The 25,435-nt window shown below is 39.4% G+C and overlaps 1 protein-coding gene across 2 annotated transcripts in view; it reads left to right on the forward strand.

Moving 5' to 3' along the window:
* The window catches only part of kcnh1a (potassium voltage-gated channel, subfamily H (eag-related), member 1a), a 243,938-nt gene that overhangs the window by 27,838 nt on the left and 190,665 nt on the right, over window positions 1-25,435 (forward strand). For both annotated transcript variants that reach the window (XM_048535533.2, XM_048535532.2), the window contains exons 3-6: window positions 3,642-3,748; window positions 9,140-9,268; window positions 16,746-16,864; window positions 23,937-24,329. In XM_048535533.2, the coding sequence (XP_048391490.1) occupies window positions 3,642-3,748; window positions 9,140-9,268; window positions 16,746-16,864; window positions 23,937-24,329 (748 nt within the window). The remainder of the gene's footprint in view (window positions 1-3,641; window positions 3,749-9,139; window positions 9,269-16,745; window positions 16,865-23,936; window positions 24,330-25,435) is intronic.

Here is a 25,435-nt window from a genome sequence, read left to right on the forward strand (position 1 = left end):
ATCTAAGTCATTTATGTAAATGACAAACAAAAGGGGACTCAGTACTCATTCCTGGGCAACACCGCTTTTACTAGGTCTCCAGTCAGAAAAACAATCCTCCACCACCACTCTGTCTCTTATCCCAAAGCCAATTTTGTATCCAATTGGCAAGACCACACTGAATTCTGTGATCTAACTTTACTAATTAGCCTACCACGTGGAACTTCGTCAAAAGCTTTGAAGTCCAAGTAAACAACATCTACTGCTATGTCCTCCTCAATCTTTTTGGTTACTTCTTTAAAAAACTTAAACAAGTTTGTGAGACATGATTTTCCTCACACAAAACTATGCTGATTATCCCTAACCATTCCTTGCCTCTCCAAATGCATGTAAATCCTATCTTCCAGAATCACTTCCAACAACTTACCACCACTGAAGTCAGACTTGCAGGTTGATAGTTTCCAGGCTTCTGCTTACAGCTTTTCTTGAACAATGCCACAACATCAGCAACCCTCCAGTCCTCCGCCCATGTTATCAATGATACTGATGTTTCTGCTAAGGGCCCCGTCATTCCCTTGCTAACTTCCCACAATGTCCTGGCATACACTTGAACAGGACCTGGAGGTTTATCTATCCTTATATTTACTAAGACCTCGAGCCCTTCCTCCTCTTTTTGCAGTGAAATCCTTGTTGACTGGAGCAGGCGATACCTGGAACATGTCCCATTTTGACATTCACCATGTCAAAGCGATGACAATGGCCCTTTGCGCAAGGAGAGTGGAATTTTCTCAACTTTTCAGGAGAAGTAAACAGCATGTCACTTTGCAGGACAGTGGTTTAATTTTGTGTGTGTGTGTGTGTTGCATTTCACCACAGATGGTCTACAACTGTAAAGTTACTGAATACTTCATATACAGTTGCCTTGTGACCATGCTCATCACATCATGGTGGTCAATGTCTGTTGTCCTGACAGTCATAATATATTAATTCTCTGTTAGTCTGCAATTCCCTCGTGCAGCCACTGCCAGAGGATGGCTGCTAACCAAAAGGAGCAGTCCAGTTTACACCTGACGCATGACTCCAAGTTGCAGCTCAACCATAAAGGCAGCATGAAGACAATGGAGTCATGCTGTCACACCAATCTTTATAGAGCACGGACTTGCTGAAACAATGGTTCTGCTGTCTTGACTGGTATGGAACAATCCTTTCCACCTGGCCATCGTGATGGTGTAGTGCTTGCCACTATGAGGATGGCTGGGGATAGGAGGAACAGCTGGAGGAGGGATGAAAAGTTGAGGCAGCCAGAACATCTCCATCTGACCAGACTGTTCTGATTCTATCATTTGACTACAGTTTTCATAAACACAACCACAAATTTCCACTTTACAACTGTCCTGACCCGTGCAATTTTCCCTCCTACAGATCAGAGTTTTCTTGTAGTCACAATGCTGAAATAAAAGTTAATGAAAGATAACTAATTATCCTTGTGTATTCTCTCAGTACCTGTCCCTCATGTGCCTTTGTCTGGCATGGTTTTCCTGTGCAGAGATATTCCTGTGGCTGCAGATTAGTTGGTTGAAAGCTGTTGCCTTTTAATAAAGGAGATTATAGATCAGCCTACACAACAAGCATGAGTATCTTCAGGCCTTGAATGCCCTATTTCAGGATACCATCCTAGCATGGGTAGAATTAGTCTGGGCTAGCAGGCTGATAGTGAACAGCAAGGGCTATGAGACAGTGATGAGAGGATAAATTTGGTGATGCTAGGAGAGGATATTAGGTTGCAATTGCCACCACCCACAATCAATGTAATCTGCTGGAACCCAGATTGCTGGACTACAGTGAGACCCTGAAAGCTCCTTTTAGTGTTGCTATCCACAGCCATGATGCTAACCATCTGAGTCTGCCTGGCAACAGTTTTAACCCAACAGCAGCAGTCAGACAATGATGGCTTCTGTTTGTGCTACAATGGAAGCTGAGATATGAGTCATCAGACACTGCATCTTGGTTAGATCCATAAGTGTTTTCAGTAGCCTGTGAATGTCCAGCACTTCAACATGTGCTGATCTTGCTGTCCTCTGAAGTATGTGATGTGCCAAAAGCTGACCCTGTGCCTTCTGCACACAAGCTGTTGATCACTTGGCAGTGTGTGGTTTCTAAATAGATACATGCATAAAAATATGGGTGAGGAAAAGGTTAAAGCAAGAGGTGCATACTTCAACCATTTGTGGATTGTAAATGAGAAGAATTTTTTTGAGTTGACGGGAATGTGATGTGATGTGGTTTTGGAAGGAATGTATCATTATTGTCTGTGTTCTCGAACCCAGCAGTGCTATGGCCTCACTTGTGGCCACACTAGTAACTGCCAATACTGTCCCCTCTGTGTGAAGTCCTGTGGCTATGTCCATCTTCCATCAGGTAACTTAATTGCTGTTTTCAGTTAACCTCCTGTAACACATTTTAAGCTAGCAGATCTGCAATGTTCTAGTTTCTTCTGACAATTTTCATGAAAATCACCGTGTGTCTCACTTGTATTTGTTAATATATTTAGTGGTTTCAATTTTTGGGAACAGACAGAAGTTTGAAAACTGCGTAATTCTCATTGAAAAATACTATACACGGCAGCTACAGTATAAACATTGTTCAGTGTGAAAGGTTGCTTTTTGGGCAGTTGGTGCACCCATAGGTGTTTTAAAAAAAATCAGCAATGCAACCAGTAAGTATGGAATGGATTATTTTAAACAAAATTACTAATTTTCACTAATTGTCCTACTGCGTCCTTCTGTGGGAGAAATCCATGATTTAACTTACTGCCCAGGAACCTTTTCCAAATGAACTATTAACATTTTGATAAGTTTCTTTTGTTTGTTCCATTACTATTGATTTTTAAATTTGTACTGATGACTTGTCAGTACACCGATAACAAGAATGAACATTAATATTGTTCGTATTATGCTATTAAAGTTGCAATTTTCATTTTATTGGCTTGAAAAGCTGAGAAGAAATTAAAAGTATGATTATTGCTGAATCTTTACAGGTTATTAGTACTTGAATGCAAGGTTCCATCTTCAAAGGAATGGAATCCAGGAATTTTGGAGCAAGTTACTTGGATTCTGGAATTTACATTAGGAGTCTGGAATAACTTCTTAGCAAACACAAAAATGATAGAATGGTGATCAGCATATTTTATTCTGTTTTTGTTACGTGAAGAATGTAGTTTCAATAAATTATCAGTAGCTGAACAATAATAATTCTTTATGTAAATGTTGCGAGGTTCTTGAATCCTGCAAATACCAGAAATGAGCCTGTTACTGTTCTCGCTAACATGCTGAAGAGTTATTTTCAGTGGTCTTTGTTTTGACAGGTGAAGTCCTGCATAGCTTTTTACCCTGGGTCAGCTACTGGCTAGTGCTGCACCTCCCACAGCACACAGAAAAGATTAGTAAAATCAGCACGAGCAATAGTTAAATTCAATCTTGTTTTATGCAACTCATTATTATAGTGAATGGAGTGTTTAATGTTAACGTTGGAAAAATTTAACAAGTTCTAAATTAAGCTGCAAAATCAGAATGTTGTATATAAAATTCAAGTTATAGTGATCTGAAACAAAAAGTGAAAATTTTACACCAATAATTGTCATTAAATTTGATTTCTGTTTGCAGTTTCATGTTTGGAGAGTTAACAGACAAAGAAACAATTGAAAAAGTACAGCAGACATTTGAAAACTATGAGATAAACTCATTTGAAATCCTTATGTACAAAAAGAACAGTAAGTAAAAAATATTTTGTTCAGAATTCTGTGTAACACAAAGGTTGTTATTTAGATTATAGTTACAGTGTAAATATAAATATTGCTTGAGGGTCTGATTTAAAATGGTTTGTCAGGTTTCATATTGAATAAGCATTTCTTTCATTTAAAAGTACTTTGCGGATGCCTTGCTTTGTATTTTGTTGCCAAGGTACAGCATGGCCTAATTTACTCATGATTCATTAATTTGATTTGTGAAAGATCATATAATAGCCTAAACAGGACTCCTATAGTGCCATGGTAATGTTCCTACCTTAGAGCCAGGAGGCTGAGATTCAAGTCACACCTGCTCTGGAGGTAAGTATTTACATATCTGAACAGGCTGTTAAGAAAATACCTTTAACAGTCTGAGCTAGTTTTGTGTCAATAGAAAGCAATTCTAGACACATATTCATGTCAAAGCAAGGGTAACTTGATAAACAGTTCCCCGTCTGAGTCTTGAGCATACAGAAGTCAAATTTAACATTGAGGTGTAAAATCCAAATTACATGGGAAGGAAATAATGGATGAGAGATTAATCCACTATTGATTCATTTGTAGCTTTGCCACAGTTGAATTTTTGTAACAATTAACTTGGGACTTAAGTATTTTTAAACATGTAAGAAGCTGACTCCACCAACCACACTGGCCTAACATTAGAAAACTTCTGCCAGAGGAGTTAGTATGAGTCACTTTCCTAAATAATGATAGTCTTGAATTTTTACTTTGAACTCTGGATAATTGCTATTCCCAGATGAGTAATGTAATACCAATGTGCCATTGTTAGTTGAGGTGTGATTGTTCAATATTCTATAAATTTAAATGAGATAGGGACCGTTGTTAAAGAAGACAGGAATACGAGAGGTTAAGATGGAATATGAAGTATGAGAACACCAGAAGCACAAGGTCTGATCTCCATTCCTGCAGAGAGACAGTTAGGACTCACTCCAAGTTCTAACCAAAGTAAAAGTTCGTGGCATTTTGCTATAGTTCAGCAAATAATCGCGAATGGGCAGAGAACTCAAGGAGTTTAAAACATCGTACGAGGTAGAATAATACATAAAACAATCTTCAATATTGATGTCATATTTACAAACACAGGAACAATGAATGAAAATAGGCCACTTGGCCTTTGAGCCAGTTCTACCATTCAATAAGATCATGCCTGATTGGATTTTAAAAACTCAACTCGACATTCCTGCATATCTCAATCTTTCATTCCCTTGCTTATCAAGAATCTGTCTATTTTTTCCTTAAAATAGTTAAATTTTGAATTCACTGCCAGTTGAGGAAGGGAATTTTAAATACTCACAACTTTCATCTCTGTTTGACATAGGCAATCCCTTATTTTTAAGCTATGCACCCGAGTTTTAGATTCTCCCGCAAGCGGAAACATCCACCCAGTCGAGTCCCTATTTCAACTAAGTCATCTCTGACTTTTTGAAACTTCAGAGGAATAGAGGCCTAGCCTGTCGAGCCTTTCCTCAAGGCAATCTGTTCCATTTGTATTGCATTGTCAAATATTTTGTTTATTTTTGTTATCCTTCCTGTTATGAAAGCACTGCAAAGATTATTGTCATCACTGTAACCGCAATTGTGGTGATATTTGTGCCCATGTGATTAAATGAAAATGACAATAAATAACGAGTAAAATAATTTTGCCTCAAAAAAATTGAGTATTATTTTAGCAAAGACTTAAAATTAGTAATATCTGGGCCATAAGGAACCTTTATTTTATGCATTTAACCAGAATGACGAGTAAAGGTTATCAAGTAGTAGTAAGATAAAATTATATATAAAGATTATTCAATTGTGATCATTATCTAAGTAAATTGATAGAAGTTTTAAACACGAGCTTATTTTTGCAGTAATGGAACTCTGATTTTTAGTTAAATATTGATATAGAGTATGGCCAATGTATACATGGAAATATGGGAAATACCAACAGAAGTAGATCCATCAAGCTAGCTCCATCATTCAGCATGATCGTGGCTGATTGGATGTATGGTGTTGAGATACGTTCTCTCCCCATATACCTCAAAGTCTTCAGTTTTTAGAAATATATTTTTAAGAAATATATATTTTAAAAATATATTCAATGTCTTGGCTTCCACAGCCTTCTGTGGCAGAAAATCTCACTGATTCACCATCCTGAGTGAAGAATTTTCTCCTTGTCTCAGTCTAAAGTGACCTACCACATATTTTGGCTTCTCCTTGTATCGGATTTCCTGGGCAAGGGAAGCATCATTTCTGCATGCAGTCTGACAAACCTTGTCAGAGTTGTTTATGTTTCAATGTGATCCCCATTGCCAACTCACTCAACCAGTCTAAATGCCTCGAATTTTGTTTAAATTCTTCTCACCATCTGTAATCCTATGTAATTTTGTGTCTTCAGCAATCTTGAAATTATGACATTATCAAAATCACTACTACACACATTGTGAATAGCTGGGGCCCCATTACCTTAATTGTCACCATCTACCCCTCTGAAATTGATCCATTTATTCCTACACTACTTCCTGTCTGCTAACCAATTTGCAATCCATGCAAGTTATTACCACCAATCCTGTATGCTTTGATTTTGAACACTAAATTCTGAATATCCAAGTTTATTACGTCCACTGGTTCTCCCTTAAGTATTTTCCTAGTTATACTCTGAAAACAAAAATCTCCAGTAGGTCTCTGTGAAAACAGATCTAAGATAGTTGTATAATGGCTGTGCCATTTCATGGTTTCCTGTGATTAGCCCTCCCATTTGTCTTCACTTATCTTTTTTTTCCTTTTTATATATTTATAGGAACCCTGATAGTCTAATTTCATGTTCCTCACAATTTTACTCTCCTGTTCTATTTCCCTCTCTTAATCAAGTTCTTGGTCTTCCTCTGAATTTTAAACAGCTCCCAGTCCTCAGTCTTCTTGCAACCTTAGATGACTGCAGTTTAGATCTAATATTTTCCTTCAATTCATTTTGTTATCCATGGGTTGGCAAGATATTGCAGTACGGTGTGTGTTATTGATGTTGTAATCGGTGAGGCTTTTGGTGGTGCACTTCTGTGTGGCGAAGTCTTCTTACTTTAATAACTCATGTCAGATTATTAGATAATGCTGCTAGCATTGTCAAGCTCTGCAATTTCTTACTATTGCTTACAAAGAAGATATTTGAAAGATATCCACTGCATGCACTGATACCTTCGTTGTAGCATTAGAGAACCTCTGTACCTGCTCACTCCCACTTTAGACAAGGTTCATCAACTTCATCCTTGGGGCCTGTAGCCAAACTATACCTCCTCTTTAAGGGACGCGCTCTGCCTTTAGGTAAATTTACTTTTTTCAATATCTTTCCTCAATTGTACAGCCAGCAGGAAGTGGAATAAATGCTGCCCATTAGTAATCACCAAGAAACATCAACATTGAGCATTGCCTCCCTGCACAATAACTTGTATGGGCAGGACACATTTTGGCACAATATTTTCATATCAGCCTTTTGTCATTATAGGGTCCTGGCCAAAAGACTTGTGCATCAAAGTTAAAACAAATTGAACAGTTTAACAACTTCACTTGTTGGCCGATACTAACCTGAGATCCAAATCCAATTGGCTTTCAGGCTTGATTTTGCGTGATACTGGGAAGCTGTGATTGAACTTGTTTCATGTTCTCTTGTTGCTACGTAAAATGGCAGGAGGCATATTTCTGGCCAGAAGTGTGTACATGCTCCCTGTCCACTGTCACACTGCCTTAGATCTGTTAGCATATTGAAAATAGCCTGTGTGGCTAAAATTACACATCAATAGCTCATAAATCATAGGTCAGGCACCACAACTTTCATTTTTAGTAAATAGTTAAAGGAGTCTCAAGTTTGTTTCATACCATATTCCAATTTTGCAAAGATAATTTACATTGAATATTTAAAAAGTAAAGCAAAGACAATAGGAATGCATTAGTTTTGAAAGTATTGTTGCATTTCATGGAGTAAAGTGAATAAAATTTTATTCATTGCGTTAGAAGTTTTTCAAAAGTACTGCTGCTCTGATTTCATGGCATTTTAATATTTTCAAGTGTTTATGATAATTCATGATAGGAGTGAACTTAAAAGTGCAACCTTGTCTCTAGAATGCATAGCACTAACTTAAGAAAACCATTGGAGCTGACTCTCTTCAGCTGTTCACAGCTGTACTTTAGCACTGTTGAAAACTTGAAAAGATGTCTCTGATTCACAATTGATTTGACAAGTTCTTCTCCTGTTCAATATGTGTCCTGCATGCTTCTAACAAAAATAAGGTTACATTTTAGAACGAGTTCCTTTGGTTGTATATAACAAATCATGTGGATAATGTATTTCCTGAGGTATGTAATTCTGTAGGAGGGTAAACATAGAAACTAGAAAATAGGAGCAAGTGTAGGCCATTCAGCCCTTCAAACCTGCTCCACCATTCAATGTGATCATGGCTGACCATCCCAACTCATAATCCTGTGCCAGCTTTCTCTCCATACCTTTTTGATCCCTTTAGCCTGAAGAACTGTATCTTCAATCCTTCATGAAAACATTCAAAGTTTTGGCTTCACTGGCTTTTTGTGACAGAGGATTCCAAAGGTTCTTAATTCAATTCAAAGTCTTAAAATCAATACAGTATTCCAACAACTTTCTTTAATTTGTAACACTTTAATCAACCATTACTTTTTTTCTCAACATGTATTTGATTTATATAAAATATTGTAAGATTGAATTACAAGTAGAAAATGCAAAAATTGATAATGATCAAATGTAGAAAGGTTATGATTGAGTGATATCTGCATCAAAATTTCAGTTTAGTTAACCTGTATTTCTTTTTAATAACTTTGTCTTCCTTGACCCTGCTGTTGCTTTCTTCTAGCTCAATAATGCATGAGACTTGCTCTACTTTATCAAGCTGGTTTTCTTTTGTTCATATTTAATGAAAATTGTTAATGTAGATTAGAACTCAGAAGGTTGTGCTTAGGTCTGCACACCATCTGTGGTAATTAATTTACTTTGACACAGTTATTAGCCCAATTAAAATAAATTGGTTAATGACTACATCAAATAGTACAGAGAAAGGAATCTAACTGGAAAACCAGAAAGACAAAAGAAGCACATGGAAGAAATTATGAATCCAGGAGTATATATCCTCCGGCTTATGCCGTTGTACTTCAGGCGGTACACGCATTTTGGAATACTTTGTTACCCAAGAGTGTATTTTTGTTTTACAGTATTATGTTATACATTTTTGAGGGTATGATGTGATTGGCATAATTAGATTTTAGTTTGTTAAAGATTGCGATCATTAAATAATGTAATGGCACAAATCGAAAGTCTATTTGACAACTTTAAAATAAATATTGTTTTCTTTGTGAAAGGGACACCAGTGTGGTTCTTTGTGAAAATTGCTCCAATTCGAAATGAGCAAGATAAGGTGGTACTATTTCTTTGTACCTTCAGTGATATTACAGCATTCAAGCAACCCATTGAAGATGACTCATCGAAAGGTAACTGTTCTGGTCTTTTTTTGCTTTGAAATACACTTAATTCAGTTTAACATCACATTAAATATACTCTGAAAATAAATAAATGCATGTCTATGTTCTATTGTTTATGCTGTATAAGTAAAGATTATAACAAACTATTTCAATAGGTAAATTCCAGCAACTAAATTAGGAATCACTTCTTTGGAGTTGTGAGAGCATGGAATGCGTTGCCAGCAGCAGTTGTGGAAGCAAGGTCATTGGGGTCATTTAAGAGACTGCTGGACATGCATATGGTCACAGAAATTTGAGGGTGCATACATGAGGATCAATGGTCGGCACAACATTGTGGGCTGAAGGGCCTGTTCTGTGCTGTACTGTTCTATGTTCTATGTTCTAATGTTCTTGAAGAAAACATTTAATTTAATGTGCTATCATAACATAATGGATATTTTCCCCTTTAAATTGATAGAGGTTAAACATAGTTAAATTGATTAAAGCAATGAAGGTTGGATTTTATGGCCTCTTGGTCTATGTGTTTCTCGATGGAGGTGGTAAAATATATGGGTGCTGAGCTCACTTCCTGCCCATCCCAGACTGGTTTTCATAATATGGGTTGTGTGTAAGGCATCCACTAGGCTGTCTGCCCTTAGGCCTTAAGTGCCCAATAATTGGCAAGTGCCTCTGTCTGTCTCTACTGCCGTAACATGACTATGTGGGCCTGATTGTGATGGCACATTTTGAAATCGATGCTTCAAAGAGCCTAGAATGGTTGGGTGCTTACCTCTACCCTGTATATCTGGAGCCTTTACCCAAAAGATATCAATGCCCTTTCTGCCTGTCAATTCCCCCAGTCTGCTTTTTGATATCTGGCCAGTTCTGATGCTTCAACCTTATGTTTTACAAGTTGGGTGGAAAGGGCACCAATGAATCAGCAGTCTGTTTTACACCAAAATGGGTAAGATTTCTGATTCATTATCTCTCAATTAGCACTATATTCCCAAGATGAATTTCTATTCAACTACACCTTTGAAATATGGTAAGGGAGCCTTGTATTTATATTGCACCATTCATAACTATGAGACATCTCATAACACTTTGTTGATAATGAAGCACCTTTTTAAGCATAGTTAGTTGTAAAATAAGAGATGAGGCAGCTAAGTGCAAACAGCAAGTTCCCACAAACAATGATGCGATAATGAATAGATTATTTTGTGGCATCATCTTAAAAGTAAAGTGACAATATTTAGCAGTAAAATTTCGAAGCATGTTTTCTCAAAGGATGTGGGCTATAGAACCCCTTCCTCTCAGATACTGAGAATGTTGGGTCAATTATAATTTTTAAGACAGACTATTAGACTTTTGATAAGTAATAGACTTTTGATAAGTAAAAGTCTTGAGGGATATGGGCCAAAAGCAAACTGTAAATTCAGCCATGAACCAACTGAATAGTGGAACTAATTTGACCCTGACTCTTGTACCCATGTTCTTCTGTGCCAGGAGCAAACATACATAAAGTTTCCCCAATGCAGAATAGGGAAACTGGCAGAATAAATCTAATAAAATGTGAAGTACTGCACAAAAGCTGAAAAATTGAACTAATTGTGAAGTTAAAAACATCCAGACAGATTTATAAAGTAAGACTTGAATTTCCAAAAGTGCTTTTGGTTATGTAAACTGCTTTAATATATCATCTTAGTTATCAGTCTTGTATGGCAGAGCATTAATCAACACAACAAATAAAAGGCAAATTGTGTGGTCAAGAGAGTAGAGCACAATTAAAGTTAGTTACATTTAGAACATGCAAACCTCAAGGACAGTTGCATTTTGACATCTGTTAATTTAAAACATCTTGGAGAATGCTGCATTTCCAATTAAACCACAGCTCATCAAATCCAAATGAAGTTAAACTATTTATCTCACTTATAACTTGGCTCGTTTTTAATATTTCATTTGAAATGATCTCCAATTAGACTAAGTTTATTTTTTCAGAAATACAATAAGTCAGGTCATTGAGTTATCAAGGTTTATAGCATGGAAACTCGGCTCAACTTGCCCATGCCGTCTGGCTTCCACAATTAATCTAGTCTCATGTGCTGCATTTGGTCCATGTTCCGCCATATCTATCCTATTCATGTACCGGTTCAAATGTTTCTTAAATGATACAATTGTACTTGGCCTCCACCCCTGCTGTTGGCATCCCATTCCAGACACTCACCCTCCTCTTTGTGAAATGATTCCCCCTTCAGACCCTTTTGTATCATGGGGAAAAAGCTGTTGGCTATCCGCCTTACCTATGCCTCTCATGATTTTATAGACCTCTTTTTAAGGTCACTCCTCAGTCACCTATGCTCCAGGGAAATAAGTCCGAGCCTCACCTGATAATTAAAACTTTCCTGTCCAGGTAGCATCCTTGTAAATCTTTCCTGCACTTGTTTTATAATATCCTTCCTATAGGAGGGCAACCAGAGCTGCACATGGTACTCCAAATATGGGCTTTCCAACATCCAACTTTCGGGGGTGGCACGGTGGCTCAGTGGTGAACACTGTAGCCTTACAGCACCAGGGACCCAGGTTCGATTCCAGCTTCGGGGGACTGTCTGTGTGCAGTTTGCACATTCTCTCCGTGTCTGCATGGGCTTCCTCCCACAGTCCAAAGATGTGCAGGCTAGGTGGATTGGCCATGTTAAATTGCCCATAGTGTTCAGGCGTGTGTGGGTTATAGGGAGATGGGGCTGGGTGGGATGCTTCAAGGGGCAGTGTGGACTTGTTGGGCTGAAGCGCTTGTTTCCACATTGTAGGAATCTAATTTAGTACACCAGCGACAATATGTCCCAACTCCTATACTCAATGCTCTGACCAATGAAAGCAGGCATGCCTAAGGCCTCCTTCACCACCCTGTCTACCTATGACTCCACTTTCAAGGAGCTATGAACCTGTACCTTGAGATCTATTTGTCTATAACTCTCCTAAGTGCCCTACCACTGACTGTGTAAGTTCTTCCCTGGTTTGACCCACCAGATTTTTACTGAAAGAATAAGTCTACAAGGCTCATAGTTTCAATAAAAATAATTTTAGTCACAGAAATCAAAGAACATTTCAGTATTAACAACTACACTCATTCTAACTAGTCAGTTCCTCTTTATGAACTCTATTAGGTCCATCCTTGAAAATTTCCAATAGATTTGTTCAGCATGATTTCCTTCGTCATGAATCCATGCTCATCAGTCTGATCCTGTCACTGTGTTTAAAGCTTTGATATTGGACTCCAGCATTTTCCCCACTGCCAATAGGTTAACCGGTTCAGAATTGCCTGCTTTCTCTCTACCTCCTTTTTGAAATGGCAGGGGCACCCATTGGTTCTCCCCAGTCCATTGGAACTGTTCCAGAGTCTGCAGAATCTTGAAAGATGACCACCAATGCATCCCATATTTCTAGGGCCACTTCCTTAAGTACTCTGGGATGTAAAGTTTTGAGTGCTGGGGATTTATTTACCTTTAATCCCAACAATTTCCCCAACACCAATTCCCTGCTAATTCTGAATTCTTTCAGTTTCTCTCCTGAACTAGACCTTGTGTTCCCCAACATTTTTGGGACTTTATTTGTGTCCTTCTTTTTGAACATGGAATAGAAATATGTATTTAATTAGTCTGCCATCTCTTTATTCCCTGTTATAACTTCCCCTGTTTCTGATTGTAAGGGACATTCAATGAACTTCTTCTCTTTACATACCAAAAGAATCAGTTTATATGTTCCCTGCAAATGTACACCTGTACCTTTATAAGCTGTCTCTTAACCAATCCTTTTGTCCTCCTTTGCTGAAATATAAACTGCTCCGGTAGTTAGGTCCACTGCTCTTTATGGCCAATTATTATGCCCCTTCCTCGGATCTAATGCTGTCCCTGATTTTCCCTTGTTAGCCATGGCCTGGCTGTCTTTCCTGCTGTACTTTTGTTCCAGACAAGAATGGACAATTGTTGCAGTTCCTCTATGTACTCTTTAAATGTTTGCCATTGCGTTTGCACCATCATCCCTTTAAAATAATGAACCCCGATTTATCATGGTCCACTGGTGCCTCATATCTTCACAGTTTACTGTACTTAGAACGTAGTCTGAGAATCTGTCACTCTCTCAGCTTACTGAAGAATTCAATCATATTATGGTCACTCTTCTCTGATGAGCTTTGCACAGCTGGATTGCCAATTATTCCTTTCTCATTATACATTGGTCAGTCAAGGATGGTCTGCCCTCTAGTTAGTTAGTTGCCACATTGATCTAGAAAATCATCCAAGAATTCCTACTATTATCATATTGCGACTGATTTGATTGGCCCAATTTATATACAGATTAAATTTACCCATAAAGGCTGTACCTTTATTGCCTGAAGCTCTAATTTCCAGTTTAATGTATTTCCCAACATATCATTACTATCAAGGGGTTGATGTACAATCCCCATTATCTTTTTATACTTTCTGGTGTTTCTTACTTGTACCCATACAAAGTCCACTTCACCAGAGTTAATTTCTTTCCTTGCTATTGGGTTTGTTTCCTCTTTAGCCAGGAATGCTAACTTTTCTTTTTCCTCTTTGCTCTTTCTTCCTAAAAAAAACTGATAATACCCGGATATTTATTTCCCATTCTGCAGCCATGTCTCCATAATTCGAACTATAACATATCCATATGTATCTATTTGTATGATTCATCCACTATAATTATTGTGAATGCTCCAGGCATTAAGACACAAGACATAGGTCTTTTTAACATTTTTAGTCCGGTTCCCATTATTTAGCACTTTGGCTTGAATTCTCTGCCTGCCACTTTTCTTATTTCTAATTCTAAAACTAGTTTTTGAAGTCATCATTACAAAGAAACCTAGTTTTAGAGTTATACAGCCTGGAAAAAGACGCTTTGGTCCAAATTGTCCATGCGACTAGATTTTCTAAACTGAACTAGTCCCTTTTGCCTGTGTTTGGCCCATATCCCTCTTGGCTCTTCCTATTTGTGTAACTGTCCAAATGTCTTTTAAATGTTGTAGTTGTACTTACCTCTGCCACTTTCTCTGGCAGTTGATTCCATATGTACACCACCCACTGTGTGAAAAGGTTTCCCCTTAGGTCCCTTCTAAGTCTTTCCCCTCTCACGTTAAACCTATGACCTGTAGTTTTGGACTCATCTACCTGGGGAAAAGACCTTGATATTCATCCATCCTATCCAGCCTCTCCTTCTAACTCAAACCTTCCAGTGTCAGTAACATACTTGTCAATCTTTTCTGCACCCTTTCCAATTTAATAACATCCTTCCTATAACCAGGCAAACAGAGTTGTATGAACTACTCCAAGTGTGACCTCACCAATGTTTTGAACATGACATCCTAACTCCTATACCCAATGCTCTGAACAATGAAGGCAAAAGTACCAAAACATCACTCCAACATAAAATTGCTTTTTTCTAAGTAACATGGGCCATCATATGATCAGCATCACAAAAACAGACTGGTCATTTTCGCGTTGCTTTTTGTAGAAATTTGCTGTTTCAAATTTGCTGCTATTATTTCGGACTACAGTAGAAGCCACACACTTCAAAACAGCGTCATTGGCAGCTCTCTGATGAAGTGTCTAGGCCCGAAGCTTCGGCTTTTGTGCTCCTGAGATGCTGCTTGGCCTGCTGTGTTCATCCAGCTTCACACTTTTTATTATCATTGACAGCACATGCTTTGCATGTCATGATGTCATTAAATGGTGCAGCAGCAGTGTGCTAGCCCGTTATCCAGAAGTTGGTGCATCAAGGATACCTTCTGCTATTTCAGAATTCCAGTGTGGGCTCTCTTGTGGTGCACTGGTGGTGTCCCTACCCGAGGACCAAGAGCCCAGGTTCAAGCCCCACCTGTTCCAGAGGTGTGTAATAACGGCCCTGCGCAGGATGATTAGAAAAATAGGTTAAATTAAGACTATATTTTAATTAAGTTGTCTTTTTAACACTTTCAAACTTTGTTTCAATAATCTTTCAAAAGAAAAGAAAAAGTATTGAAAAATCCCAGGACACAATTAGTAATTTTTGGAAAGCTCAGCAGCTCTGTCTGCATTTGTGAAAAGAAATCCGTTAACGTTTCAGGTCTGGTGACCCTTCGTCAGATGATATCTAGGAAAATGTTGGTTTTTATGCAGAAGATAGGGTGGGGTGGGGTTAAGGAATAAATGATAGGTGGGGATAGAGTCCAAAGAGAGAGGAGAACAGTTGGACAGACAAAGGAGTAGGTAACGATCTGGCTAGGCGGGTGAATAGCTGTTAACGGGGACTGTTAGTGGGTAACAACAGGTAGTGTATAATGGCAGACTGTACGATAACAAACCCTGGTGTGTGGGGGTGTAGGTTAGTTATTGAACTTGATATTGAATCCAGAAGGCTGCAGGGTCCCCAAGCAGAAATAAGTTGTTATTCTTCCAGTTTGTGCTGAGCTTTGCTGCAGTACTGCAGCAAGCCTGAGGCAGATGTTGGCAGGAAACAGGATGGTGTGTTGAAGTGGCAAGCAACTGGAAGCTCAGGGTCTTTTTAGTGGGCAGAACATAGGTCTTCTGTGAAGTGGTCACCCAGTCTGTGCTTCATTTACCTAATGTAGAGGAGACTACATTTTGAGCAGCGAATGTAGAGGGCCCTTGGATACTGGGGAGGGAGGAGGTAAACAGGCAGGCGTTTCAGCTTTCCCGATTGCAGAGGAAGGTGCCGTGGGACTGTGGGTGTTGGTGTGGTGGGGGGAAATGTTGGGTTGAAGGAAGAGTGGACCAGGGTGTCCTGGAGGGAACAGTCCCTGTGGAAGACAGGGAGGGGAGGGGAATATGTGCCTGGTGGTGGCATCTTGCTGGAGGTGGCAGGAATTATGTCTGATCTTCTGGATGTGGATGCTGGTGGGATGGCAGGTAAGATAAGGGGAACCCTATCGCTGTTGTGGGAGGGAAGTGAGGGGGTGAGGGTCTAAGTGAGCGAGATGGGTCAGAGCCAGCTAAAGGCCCTGGAGGACCCTCTTTCTGTTTTCATTTAGTAATTTTTGAATTTATTTTGCATAATTTCATCATTTAGTGTTGAATCTATAGCAGTTAAAATACTATCAAAGTGTTATCTATTTCAGATTGCAGGAATAGTAGAAACAATTGACTTCTGTGTGATAAACTGGATTTATTTTCCCGAAGATGATGGGAACTGCAGATGCTGGAGAATCCAAGACAGCAAAGTGTGAAGCTGGATGAACACAGCAGGCCTCTCTGATGAAGGGTCTAGGCCCGAAACGTCAGCTTTTGTGCTCCTGAGATGCTGCTTGGCCTGCTGTGTTCATCCAGCTCCACACTTTGTCATCTTTATTCCCCTAAATGCTGCTTTCTTTGTTCCATTTCTTTCTAGTGTTTTTAAGGAGACTGGCAAATACAATTGGATATCCTGATACCTGAAAAATAAAGGAGAGTTTTTTTTTGGATAATACAAGTTTTTAAACTGTGTGATTTGTTTGTAGGCTGGGGTAAATTTGCTCGTCTGACAAGAGCCCTTACAAGCAGCAGAGGTGTTCTACAGCAGCTTGCTCCTACTGTACATAAGGGAGAAAGTGTTCATAAGCATTCACGGCTGGCTGAGGTAAGAATATGACATTGAAGATGCGCAATTGAGTAAGAGAAGTCAGTGGGCTCACATATGTAAATGAAGAAATGCTGCTGTTTTTGGCACTCAGGGTAAGACATGCCCCCACTCTCCACCCTAAATGACTTGCTGAATCTGCAGAGACTGGCACGGGAAAATCAGGATGGTGTGCCAGAGGAATTCAGTAGGTTGGAGTGAAGTGTAGCAGAGTCCTCTAAGGTCCTCACTGCTGGAGGTGACTCTGCCGAGCTAGCACCTTCACCTTGGATACGGTGACAGCAGTAACTGCCAGGTATGCGTTCAGACCTGCACACCAACGCTTTAACTATAGGTGCGGAGCATCAACAGTGAAGCAAGAGGGAGAGAAGGATCATGGCCTGATTCCAGGTGCCTCTTCTCAGGATGAGAAACATTTTCATACATCGCTAGGACATAAGAAATTGCTGTTACCAAGCATTGTTCATCCCTCACGAGTAACCGACTAGATTCCTAGCATCCCTCCAGTTCAGAAAGAGGCCATTCTGCCCATTGAGTCTGCATTCACACTCTGAAGAGCGTCACAACCTGACCCAGCCCTATACTCTTTCCCCATAATCCTAAATTTACCATAGTTTATCTGCCTAGTCTACATATCCCTGGACACGACAGCCATTTAGCATGGCCTATCCACCTAACATGCAGTTCTTTGGACTGTGAGAGGAAGCTAGTGCACTTGGTGGAATCTCACGGGGAGAATGTGCAAACTCCGTACAGATGGTCACCAAAGGCCGGACTCGAACCCGGGTCCCTGGTGCTGTGACACAGCAGTGCTACCCACTGAGCTGCTGCCCTCTGCGTCACAACCAGTGATCCATTGCATTGTCTGTAATTGACTGTAACTGACTCTGTGAACTGTAATTGAAGCAGCCTCTTTGGGCTCCCCCTGTCAAATGTGGACCAGCTTCACCGCACAAAGCACTCAAACTTTTGACTTTTGCTGATCACCATTCACTTCAAGAATGTGCAGAATGTTCACTGTGTACACTGCAGGTTGATGCTGCAGCCCTGATTACTGGTGCAGCATCTGGCTGCTACTTCTCTGACTGATAGCTATTCCTCAATGCTTCCCATTGTCATAAGCTGCCCGCCATCCTTCTGTGCTGAAAAGCAAGTTAAACCCCAGAGACTGTCTGCCTGTAAGTAAGTGCTAAAGACATTGTGTATTAAGAATTATCCTAAGACCCGCAACTGAAAAATCTCCTGTGTAGATAGACGAGATACCTGGTCATCCTGGAGTGTAAAGCAACCTGGCCGATGTGAGTAAGTCCTAGTTTCCTCTCGGCTCCTAAGTAGATGTCTGAATCCCTGAAATGGTGGCTCATTGGTTGAAGTGCAGGCCTGATGATGTTGTGATGCTGGTCCCTTAGTACTGCCAAACTGTCGATGAAGGCCTGGAGAGGATTGCAGCTATTGACTATGCAGGGTTCTTGTGAAGGAGAAGCAGTTCCATGCAAAGAGAATTTGGATGTTTGGTACAGCCATTCTACAAGTTACGGTGGATGTATACCCACTCTGTTTTACTTGTTGAGTTTCTTGATGGAGGAGAGGAAAATTGGAAATATGATGTTAATTCGGTGACCTAGGGTGTTGATGAAGTTCAAATGTGTACCTTGCTGTCACTCAAGGGTAAGATTCTGAACTTGCTATCTAAGGTTTGAGGACTAAATCCGGCGATTTCTTCTTTTCTAATTACGCCACTTTCTTTCCATTAATTGTATCATAGATGCTTGGAGGGGAGCACCTCTGTCCATTGACCAGGACACCAGAGAATTTCCTTGTTATGCTTCAAAACAGTGCCATGGGATCTGTTACATGGCCTGAAAGGGCTAGTGGGTGTTGCTTTAACAACTCTTCCAGATGATGGTACTTCAGTCAGTGCAGTGCTTCCTCAGCGATATGTTGCAGTGACCCCTTAGATTTTCTGCAAAAGCCTTAAGTGGAGCTTGAATTCACAATCTCTGATTCTCAAGCTGAGTTAAAAATGGAAGTTCTAAGTGTAAACCAATTGCAAAGAAAGGAAGAGAGATAACAAGGTATAGAGCTGGACGAGCACAGCAGGCCAAGCAGGAAAGCTGACGTTTCGGGTCTGGACCTTCTTTAGAAGTTTCTTAAGAAGGGACCAGTCCCGAAACATCAGCTTTCCTGCTGCTATGATGCTGCTTGGCCTGCTGTGCTCAGCCAGCTCTACACTGTTATCTCAGTTTCTCCAGCTTCGACAGTTCCTACTATCTCTGCAAAGAAATGAATATTCAGTAGATTGACCTGAGTGTCTTATGGTTCTATCCAAAGAGGTGCTTAAGTCCTATCTCCCACGGAGGTGTGTTGTTTCAGGTTGATTAAAATCACTAAGCCCATTTGAAATGCACACTTTTTTGTTTTTTTTACTCAAAGTATGAAGTATTCATCAAATTATTTATCATTATAATTTTTATATATAATGTTAAATCCTTGGCTTTGCCCATACTTTTGGTTGTGAAATTTGATGATCAGCTAAAGGTCAATTTTTAGCAGCATGGGATTGAAATGCAATTAGGAGCAGATTATCTGTTTTTTTTTGGTTCTGTTTAAAGCTGTGTGCAAAAATGACATGTTTGCCCATATAACAATCATATGTAAAGTTCTTTCTATTTTGCACTTTAGACAATCAATAAATGTTAAAGTAATTAATATAAACTTAGTTAATTAAATAATATAAAGGGATTATTAATGCGTAACAATTATGTTTATACAACATTGCATTTCTCAATTTTGGTCTTCTGCCAAGTCTTTGTAATCAATAGTTAAAATAGAATCGAATTCTCTTTTACCAAGTAAGATCGCGTCAATCCTATATGACATATACTATGTGAATCCTGCAGTGACGATTGTGAGAGAACTGAAATGACAGCTATCCACCCATGTGCAAAGAAACTGAATAATACAAATTTTATTGACCGTTAATTGTAGAACGCTTAATGCTGTACGTAATGTACGCTTTGCTATGTGTACTATTTAAGTGAAAGAGAACAATTTCACAAAAATAGAGAAGGCTGGGTGTTTGACATTCGCTGTTATTAAATACTCATCAAGTAATATTTGGTCCTTTTGACTTACTGATATGAATCTGAGGTAATGCGTGTAATTGGTTTCCATGGTAAAAATCCTACTAAGACTTCAAAACTGACATCCTGTTCAAATTCTAAGTGCTTTGAAGTCTCAGTTGTGATGCTGGGGTTAGCAATTACCAGCTATCTGAATTGAATCAGCATGTACCTTTGTCATCAAGATGAGTTGTTGCAATGTGAACTATGCTTCCACTGAAAGGAATTTTTCTCTTTTACATTTCCAATTTAAAGTGCTCTAATATCCATGAATTATTGATGACTTAATTCCCCTAGCATCCCTTATATGCTAATGTAGTATTAACCTAAAGCACTTCTATCACTCTAATGAGGTGTAGACCTCATGGCAAGATTAGCCACAAGCAAGACAGGATAGGAATGAGAAGAATGATTATTATTTGTTCCACATGTGTTTGTAACATGTGTGTCTTAATGCTGATAATTTCTTACAAGAACGTTCAAAATTGAATTTTCACTTGGAATTGTGGTCAGCATCTCAGCTATGAAATAGGAACTCTTTCTCAAGTTCACTGCCAAGTTGTTCAATTGAGGCTATTGTGTAGGTTTAAATGGGAGGGATTGCTGTAACCACCAGCAAGTGCGAAACCATTTGAGGGCATGATTGTGGAGCATTAATGTTGAACTAATCTCTTACCTGAGTGCCGTCAATGCAGCAATTTATCTGTAGTGTAGAGAACATTTTTATTAGTAAACATTGATACCTCTATAACTAACAAGGTGTAGTCAATACAACAAGAATCCTGAGCCCAATAAAATTTGGCTGTGGAGATGTGTCAGTTGTTTAATTGTCCACTACTATCATGTCTGGACTACTGTGGCAGGACTACAGAATTTAGAATCGATCTGTTGCTTATGGGATTGCTAGGACCTGTCAACTTCATGCTGCTTTATTTGGTATGCAAGTAGTCCTGTCTTGTAACTTCACCAGGCTGACATCTCATTTTCAGATATGCTTGCTGCTGCTCCTTGTATTCTCTCCTGCAGCCTTCATTGAACTAGGTTTGGTGCCTCAACTTGATTATAATGGTAGAGTGAAATTATGCCAGGCTGTGAAGTTACACATTGTGGTTTAATGCTGCTGATGGTCCACAGTGCATCATGGATGCACAGTTTTAGGTGCAAAATCTATCTTAATGTATCACATGACAGAATAGTGGGCTTTCTCAATGGAAAGATAGGACTTTGTCTCCATAAGGATTGTGTAGTGGTCACTCCTATCAATACTGTATATTCTATGCACTTACCACCCAGTGCTTCTTCAAGTTGGTGTTCAGCATGGTGAAGTACCGATTCATCCATGGGAGTTGTGGAATGGGGGCTGGTAATAAGGTGGTGAAGTGACCACAGTAGTTGTTGATCAGAAAAAGGTTTCCTTGCCCACGTTGGAATTGATACCATGGGGATTCATGCTTTTTGGAGCCAATGTTGAGTACTTCCAGGATGACTGATTCTGTACCGCTGTGGTACCTCCTCTGGTTGGTCTGTCCTACAGGGCAGACAGGACATACGTGTGGATGTGGTATCTGGGACAGGCCATTGCTTGGCTAGTCACATGTAGTAGTGGTCCCAATTTTGGCATAGGGTTTAGCAGGTCTGGGTTTGCCATTGTCATTTCCAATGCCAAGGTTACTGCTGGGTGGTCTGTTGAATTTCAGTCCTGTTGCTTTGACTTCGTAGCAGTTTAATACAATTGAGTTGTTTGTTAGTCCTTATCAGAAGGCACTTGAGCCAAGAGTTAGATGTAGGCTAGACCAGGTAAGGACAGCATTTTCCCTTCCCTAAGGACTTTGTTGAGCTTGATGGGTTTTACTACAATAGGCAATGGTTTCATGATCACTATTAGACTGGCTTCCATTTAAATTTGGTTCATTTATTGAACTTAAATTTCACCTGTTGTAGTGGATCTCAAGCATCAAGCTGGATCTCTGGATTAATCAAGTAAAATGACCACTACAAGTTGCAACTTGTTGAATGGGGTATAACTCGGGATCTTTAATCTTCTTATGTTCAGATTTGCTGCCGAATAGCTTCATTGTTCCTGAAAAAACATAGGTTAAACTCTCCACCATGATAAAAAGAAACTTTCTCAGAATGTTGATAATGAAGCTTCATCGTCTTGTGTGTATGAGCCAATCATTTACTTAACTCTGTAAAGCTTAATCAAAAATGTAAACTAAGTGGACTTTACACCAGGGTTCTCTGTCTGTGAGAATACTTGCATGTAATTATCTGTTTCCTGTGCTTAATGACCTCATTATTGCTGGGTACGTGGTGATCTCTTGACTTGGTGCCAGATTTGAAGTAACATCGAGAAAGAGGAAATCAATTGCAACTAATTCTACTTCCTCAGTGTCCAGTTAGATTGTGATCATTGGAAGATGATCTTGTATGTCTCTGCTACATTTCCTGGTAATTGCTATGATTCATTCATTCTTGGGGAATTGTGTATCCTCCAAGTTTTCCATTTTCCACATAGCTTCAGCAGTTGACTCCTAGGATACAAGGTCTTCTGAAGAACTGGATGAAGACTTCTGAAATCTTGCATAAGGTTCTGCCTTGTGAGGTCTGGGATGAATAAATCATCTACGGCCTGTTCAAAATCTACAAGGCATGAGTCAAGAGTGTAATGGAATAAAATCTACTTGCCTCCCTTCACAACTTAAACTCAGTATCAGCAGTATGTACCACCTACGAGATGCACAACAGTCACTCACCAAGGCTCCTGCGACATCACCTTTCAAACTTGTGACCTCAACCACCTAGAAGAAAAGGGCAGCACCACCCCGGCAACACCACCACCTACAAATTCCCCTCCAAGGCTCTTAGCATTCTGACTTGAAAATATATTGCTGTTCCATCATTGTCGCTGGGTCAACATTCTGAACTCCCTCCCTAATAGCATTGCAAGGACAGCAGCGGTTCAAAAAGAAAGCTCACCACCACATTTTCCAGGCAATTGGGGACAGGATGTAACATACATGCAAAGACTGGCAAACCTTTATTTCATAACAATTTGTTTTACTTTACATATGATGACCAATCCACCTTTCTGCCTTGGCCATTCAATGGCAGGGATCTTAGCCAGCATTCATAGCGTATCCTTACCACAGAGCTGCTTGTGCAAGCCAAGTGCCAGTTTATAAATGGAGCATTTTTCATTGAGAGCATGACTAGTTCATGCTCAATGCAATGGTGCATTTACAGGGATGCATCATTTTGACTGCACAATCTATGAAAGATGGCCAATTGTAGGAATATAATAGAGGCAGTGGTGTAGGTGAGGAGGCTTCAAAAACATGAGGCAGTGGCCTTAGGCCCTGAAGAAGAAACTCCTTCTCCTGGGTTGACCTCGAATGGCATGGCTGTTATCATTGTTTACGAGTGAAGATAACTCTTTGTTAGCATTCATGTACTCCTTGCACCAACTAGAGGTGGCATTGTTATGAGCTACAGTCTTAAAAATTCAGGAAAGCCCTTTTAGCATTGAGACGATGAGAAGCTTTCTTTCTCTCAGAATGTTGTGTGACTTTTGAAATTCTCTGCCTCAGATGGTGGTGGAGGCAGAGTCTTTCATTCTTTTATGGCAAATGTAGATCAACTCTTGTTAGGCTAAGGAATGAAAGGTTACTGGGAATAGAAAGGAATATGGAATTTGAAGCTCAAACTGATTAGTCATTGTCCTATTGAATGGCAGAGTTTTGTTAAAGTAAAATCATTGCTTTAGATCTTGTAGAATTCCTTCTTGCTTCTTTTGATTTAGATCATGCTGTAACCCAGGCTCTTGGATTTCTAGGCAAACAGAGCTAACCCCATCATTTTTTAACATTTCAGAGATGCTCCCTTGTGTTCTGCTGTTATTAATTTCTGTGTTTTGATAATTATAATCATAATTTGTGTTTACTGTGCAGGTGTTACAGCTTGGGTCTGAGATCCTTCCACAATACAAGCAAGAGGCACCAAAGACTCCTCCACATATCATCTTGCATTACTGCGCATTCAAAACTTCCTGGGATTGGATAATCCTGATTCTGACTTTCTACACTGCAATCATGGTTCCATACAATGTCTCCTTCAAGACCAAACAGAACAATGTGACTTGGCTGGTTGTTGACAGTATAGTTGATGTAATCTTCTTAGTAGACATTGTCCTCAATTTTCATACCACCTTCGTTGGGCCAGCAGGAGAGGTCATTTCAGACCCAAAGCTCATCCGTATGAATTATTTGAAGACCTGGTTTGTTATAGATCTTCTCTCCTGTCTGCCATATGATGTCATCAATGCATTTGAAAATGTGGATGAGGTTGGTGTCTGAAATTTGTTTTGCAATGTACAGATATTAAAATAGCCACTGTAGAATAGCTGTTTTCCCTGCTCTGGATTAACAATGGATAAAATAAGTCAGGATTTCTTATTCATCGTGTTATCCAGCTACGCTTGCTAGAATGTGCTTTTATGTGGATGTCAGTTGAGGCTTGGCTACAATATCGCATACCTACAGGAAGGAAGAAAATTGAAAAATTCACTGGGCCCTTAGAGTATTAATGAATTAGTGAGGTTGATTTTCATTTTAATTGTTTATGTGGCAATCTGGTGGAATGAGGCATCCTCCATTTATAGAAATCAATGAATTGTAAAACAGGCAGATCCTAGACCCACAGTTAAAGATGAAAATCTGCTTTGATATTTATTATGTTTTCCAAATTAATTTTGGTGATTCCTTAATATATTTAAAGAGAACAAGATGAACCACCTAATATACATTTTGTTTCAATTAGGTTCACTCAGTGCTAATATTGTAATTGACCTGGCCAATTTCCAGTATTTCCTACTGATGATATTAAAACTGGAATTTGTTGAGCAAAGCTTCAGTTACAAAGCAGTATTGGAACTGTGAAGCCAGGGAAATGGGATGGGGTGCCTGCAATAAGTCTACAGAGGCCAGAATCCTGTCATCAAATCGCTCTTTATTTACACGTACATAGCACTTGACATTGATTTTCCTCAGAGCTGGCTCTCAGAGTGAACAAGATGTCTGACTCTCCTATTTATGTCTGTCAACCAGGGGTCCTTGATTGGGGCTTTCAGTCTGGTCCAATCAGGGAACACATTTTCTATGAGGTCCACCTGGATGACTTCATTACAATCACTACAGTGTCTGCCACCGAATTGCATTCCTAGATTTTCTTGTCACTTGAGCAGTATTTCAGAGATAACAAAGTGTGGAGCTGCTGAACACAGCAGGCAAAGTGGCATTTTAGGAGCTATTTTGCTCCTGAGATTTGTTATCTCAGATTCTCCAGCATCTGCGGTTCCCATTATCTTTGAGCAGTATTTCAGTTGCTCACCTTTTCTTTGTATCAACTCATTTAAGTAATCCAAGGGAGTGAGAAATTAAAAGTTTAGGAA

Source organism: Stegostoma tigrinum, chromosome 9 (assembly GCF_030684315.1).
Source record: "Stegostoma tigrinum isolate sSteTig4 chromosome 9, sSteTig4.hap1, whole genome shotgun sequence".
Classification (NCBI taxonomy): Eukaryota; Metazoa; Chordata; class Chondrichthyes; order Orectolobiformes; family Stegostomatidae; genus Stegostoma; species Stegostoma tigrinum.